The sequence below is a fragment of the Chironomus tepperi genome, unplaced genomic scaffold, assembly GCF_022539635.2.
Source record: "Chironomus tepperi strain 1889 unplaced genomic scaffold, CSIRO-AGI_Ctep_v1 contig_354, whole genome shotgun sequence".
In the NCBI taxonomy this organism is placed as follows: domain Eukaryota; kingdom Metazoa; phylum Arthropoda; class Insecta; order Diptera; family Chironomidae; genus Chironomus; species Chironomus tepperi.
The window spans coordinates 4,629,225-4,634,602 of record NW_027226476.1 but is presented as its reverse complement, the minus strand read 5'-3'; the positions used below and the strand labels follow the sequence as shown (position 1 = coordinate 4,634,602).

Sequence of the window (5,378 nt, the reverse complement as noted above, 5' to 3'; positions counted from 1 at the left end):
ATGACAGAACTCTACAAGAATATTGATGACATCATCAACTTTTGTCTTAAATATAAAGCAAAAGTAACAGAAATTTATAATAAGAAGAAAGTTGAAGACTATGACTCCATAAAGTATCGAGTAATTGATGTGCTGTTGAATCCTGAGAATGATTTGAGTGATATTGAAATTAGAGATGAATTGATGCTGTTTACAATTGGAGTAAGTTTATATGGATTAAAGTTTGTGTATAGAATTGATAGAGGTGTGGATGGGAATGGGGTATCGAAGGGGGAGAGAAGGGGATGACGGGAAGAGAGGCAAGAGAGAGAATGAAGAGAATGAAGAGAGAGAAGAGAGAGAAGAGAGAAAGAGAGAAGAAGAAGAGAAGAGAGAAGAAGAGAGAGAAGAGAGAAGAGAGAGAAGAGAGAGAAGAGAGAGAAGAGAGAGAAGAGAGAGAAGAGAGAGAAGAGAGAGAAGAGAGAGGAGAAAGAAAAGAGAGAGGAGAGAGAGGAGAGAGGGAAGAGAGGAAAGAGAGGGACGAGAGAGGGAAGAGAGGAAAGGGGAACTGTCCAAGGGTTCATAACATGACATGGACCACCCACCAAACCTCTTCCTATACCGACAGTGACCAACACTAAATTACCTTACATATTTTCAGTCTTACGACACAACAGCCAAGACAGTATCAATCTTAATTCTATTAACAGCAATTTATCCAGAAATTCAAAAGAAGCTCATTGAGGAAATTGACATAATTTGTGAAGATGAACAAAATATCACATTTAATATGGATTTTTTAAAGAAATTTGTGTATATGGAAATGGTAATAAAGGAAGTAATGAGATTATTTCCAACTGGACCATCTGTTGCACGTACAAATGATGCTGAAATTGAAGTTGGTGGCTATTTGGTTCCAAAAGATTCAATTTTTTTGATATCATTAATGAATATGCATAGAAATCCAAAATATTGGGGACATGATGCACATTTATTTAAGCCTGAAAGATTTGCTGAGGAACTAAAGAATCCGAGAATATTTGCGCCTTTTACAGGAGGTAAACGTCTATGTATAGGTAGGAATGGCACATAAAAGACCCAAATTTAGTCATAATAATGATCTTATTAATCCACAGGGTACCGCTATGCCAACATGTTCATGAAAATATTATTAATCAACTTTTTTAGGTCATTTCAAGTTAAAACATACCTAAAATTTGAAGACATTAAGGTTGTCATGGGAGTTACACTAGTTATGGATCAGGAATGCATTGTTACGGTAGAAAAACGAAATAAATAAATGTAAAGTCATAAACAAGATTTGTGTGAATTCATTTCAGTTGAGCTTATCTGCACACGATCTCTTCAGGGGTCGATTAATAACGATTAAGGTAGAACATGCTGAGGTGCTGTTCATTTATTATGTAACTTGTTTCTCTCCTCTCACTCACTCCTCTCACTCATTCCTCTCACTCACTCCTCTCACTCACTCCTCTCACTCACTCCTCTCACTCACTCCTCTCACTCACTCCTCTCACTCACTCCTCTCACTCACTCCTCTCACTCACTCCTCTCACTCACTCCTCTCACTCACTCCTCTCACTCACTCCTCTCACTAACTCCTCTCACTGACTCCTCTCACTCACTCCTCTCACTCATTCCTCTCAATCATTCCTCTCACTCACTCCTCTCTCTCTCTCCTCTCACTCATTCCTCTCACTCATTCCTCTCACTCACTCCTCTCACTCACTCCTCTCACTCACTCCTCTCACTCACTCCTCTCACTCACTCCTCTCACTCACTCCTCTCACTCGCTCCTCTCACTGACTCCTCTCACTGACTCCTCTCACTCTCTCCTCTCACTCACTCCTCTCACTCACTCCTCTCACTCACTCCTCTCACTCTCTCCTCTCACTCTCTCCTCTCACTCACTCCTCTCACTCACTCCTCTCACTCACTCCTCTCACTCACTCCTCTCACCCACTCCTCTCACTCACTCCTCTCACTCACTCCTCTCTTTTCTCTCTCTCCTCTCTTCTCTTCACTTCTACACTAAAAGTGTTACACAATAAGTAAACGACCCCGGTGACATTTAATTCTGCATTTCTGCGATTAATCTTTGACTTGTTCTACGTCCATTTACACAGCAAGATCTTATAGTAAACGGAACAAAATTCTACAAATAAGTTTCATGCAATCAGAATAAAATAAATAATCAAAACAAGATGCGAGTCATTTATAAGAAAAGTGGAGTGTAGTCCAGTAAGAGCTGTTGATGTTGAGATCAAGATGGTCAGGGAATGATTACTAGATCTAGAATTAGGATAGGGTAGGTGTAGGGTAGGTGTAGGGTAGGTGTAGAGCAGGTGTAGGGTAGGTGTAGGGTAGGTGTAGGATAGGTGTAGGGTAGGTGTAGGGTAGGTGTAGGGTAGGTGTAGGGTAGGTGTAGGGTAGGTGTAGGGTAGATGTAGGGTAGGTGTAGGGTAGGTGTAGGGTAGGTGTAGGGTAGGTGTAGGGTAGGTGTAGGGTAGGTGTAGGGTAGGTGTAGGGTAGGTGTAGGGTAGGTGTAGGGTAGGTGTAGGGTAGGTGTAGGGTAGGTGTAGGGTAGGTGTAGGGTAGGTGTAGGGTAGGTGTAGGGTAGGTTCTGATGCTCTCCACTAGTCCAGGAGGTGCAACGTCATTAATGAACGACCCCCATATAGTAAATACAATAAAAATCATTCAATTAATTTAAATTGTTCAATACAATGTTGCATATTATATTTTGCATACATTTCCTAACTGTACTTAGTGTTTATTCACAATTAACACCTTACGAACCATTGATACTTACCATTGATATTGTACAACGTACGATGTCGAGTACCGAATGACGCTGTGAATTTATTGAAAATGTTTTCTTTCAATGGTCTAGTCTAAGATGCTCATGTAGACATAACAAGCCGAGATGTTAAAGATGTAACAGATTGTGATGGTTCTATCAATTTGTTAGGGTAGAAGGGGGAATGGTGGGGAGTCAGGAGGGTCAGGAGGGTTTGAAGCTACAATTGTGATCCATGACCGTCCATAATGTCGCCTGAAGCTAGCCTAATAGGCTCTCAAACACATCGAAGCCTATTCACCATATGACTAGCCAGTTCAGTCAGTTCCTTTACCAGCTACACTCCTATTACCATGCTACTATGTCAGCAACTGCAGATCATTCTTTGCTGATTTTAATTACTTTAATGTGATTAATATCAGACGCTACATATCGAATGATATTACATGTTCTATGCAAGAATCCCCGCGCTGCTTCATTCCATTCATTTTATACAGCAACGCAAAACATATTGCATCATATGGTGAAATACTTTGTCGATGTAATTAATATGATAATGTAGGAATGGGAATGGGAATGGGATTTCGATTAGATTTATCATCTCAATTTTTTAGATTTGCAATCTATTTTAATTTTTAGGTTAGCGTTTTAATTAGATAGGCAGGGATGTATTCAGGGATGAATGGGGTGTAAAAGGGAAAGGTGGGGAAAGGTAGGGGTAGTAGGGGTTTTTTGAATAAGGGGAAAGGTGGGTAAAAGGGGAAAAGGTGAGTATAGGGGGAAAGGTGGGTAAAAGGGGGAAAGGTGGGTAAAAGGGGAAAGGTGGGTAAGAGGGGAAAGGTAGGTAAAGGGGGAAAGGTGGGTAAAAGGGGAAAATGTGGGTAAAAGGGGAAAATGTGGGTAAAAGGAGAAATGTGGGTAAAAGGGGAAAGGTGGATAAAAGGGGAAAAGGTGGGTAAAAGGGGAAAGGTGGGTAAAAGGGGAAAAGGTGGGTAAAAGGGGAAAGGTGGATAAAAGGGGAAAAGGTGGGTAAAAGGGGAAAGGTGGGTAAAAGGGGGAAAGGTGGGTAAAAGGGGAAAAGGTGAGTATAGGGGGAAATGTGGGTAAAAGGGGAAAGGTGGGTAAAAGGGGAAAATGTGGGTAAAAGGAGAAATGTGGGTAAAAGGGGAAAGGTGGATAAAAGGGGAAAAGGTGGGTAAAAGGGGAAAGGTGGGTAAAAGGGGAAAAGGTGGGTAAAAGGGGAAAGGTGGGTAAAAGGGGAAAGGTGGATAAAAGGGGAAAAGGTGGGTAAAAGGGGAAAGGTGGGTAAAAGGGGAAAAGGTGGGTAAAAGGGGAAAGGTGGGTAAGAGGGGAAAGGTAGGTAAAGGGGGAAAGGTGGGTAAAAGGGACAAGGTGGGTATAGAGGGAAAGGTGGGTAAAAGCGGGAAAGGTGGATAAAAGGGGAAAGGTGGGTAAAAAGGGAAAAGGTGAGTATAGGGGGAAAGGTGGGTAAAAGGGGGAAAGGTGGGTAAAAGGGGGAAAGGTGGGGAAAGGGGGAAATGTGGGGAAAAGAGGAAAGGTAGGGAAAAGGTGGGGAAAAGGGAAAAGGTGGGGGAATGGTGGGGAAAGGTAGGGAAAGGTGGGTAAAGTGGAAATGTGGGTAAAAGGGACAAGGTGGGTAAAAGGGGAAATTTTGTTAAAAGGGGAAATGTGGGTAAAAGGGGAAAAAAGATAAGTGGGAAAGTAGGTTAGGGGTGAAAATGGTTAAAAGGGGAAATTGGGGTAATTAAGAAAAATCGATATTGGGAAAAGGTGGGTAAGGGTTGGGTTAAAGGGTTGACAGAGAGAAGGACGATCACAGGGGGTTATGTAGGAAAGGGTTTTATAGGCGAGCAATTCACTTCCTACCTAACGTCCTTAAGGCGTCCCCCGGACCCCTTTAACAACTTTACATAAAAATTCTACGAATCCACAAATACGTAACATAATAAAAGCATGGCTGCTGGCTATAAATATTGTAGATGTAGGATTAAGAATATAAATTTTAGAAATAATCAAACAAGATTAAAGACTCGACCCAAAGCAATGCCACTGTCTTCAGTACCGACTAATGAATGAATATAACTGTTCTGAATCTTTCTGATGAAATTATTTATGCTTTTTTTTTATCAACATTTTTGCATAAATTGTTGCATGAACCATGCATGGCCAAGTTTTAATTGGATAGAAAAAGGAAGGAAAAAAAAATTATTTATTCATGGCTTGAAGACGATTGGCCGTAAATTATAAAATTCAATACATGTCCAGACTCGACTCACAGACACTTTAAATTCACGTCTATGCTCACTTTTCCCCTTTGTCGTCCCCTTTTCCCCTGTCGTCCCCTTTTCCCCCTGTCGTCCCCTTTTCCCCTTGTCGTCCCCTTTTCCCCCTGTCGTCCCCTGTCGTCCCCTTTTTCCCCCTTTTCGTCCCCTTTTCCCCCTGTCGTCCCCTTTTCCCCCTGTCGTCCCCTATTTCCCCCTGTCGTCCCCTTTTCCCCCTGTCGTCCCCTTTTCCCCTTGTCGTCCCCTTTTCCCCATGTCGTCCCCTTTTCCCCTTT

At 42.0% G+C, this 5,378-nt stretch overlaps 1 protein-coding gene across 1 annotated transcript; it reads left to right on the top strand.

The window, feature by feature from the left end:
- LOC139094480 (cytochrome P450 3A19-like) lies at positions 1–1,279 on the top strand. Its single transcript, XM_070645515.1, has 3 exons — positions 1–201; positions 641–1,055; positions 1,116–1,279. Exons 1-3 carry the CDS (start codon positions 1–3, stop codon positions 1,277–1,279), a joined length of 780 nt encoding a protein of 259 aa, XP_070501616.1.
- The last annotated feature ends 4,099 nt before the right edge of the window (positions 1,280–5,378 follow it).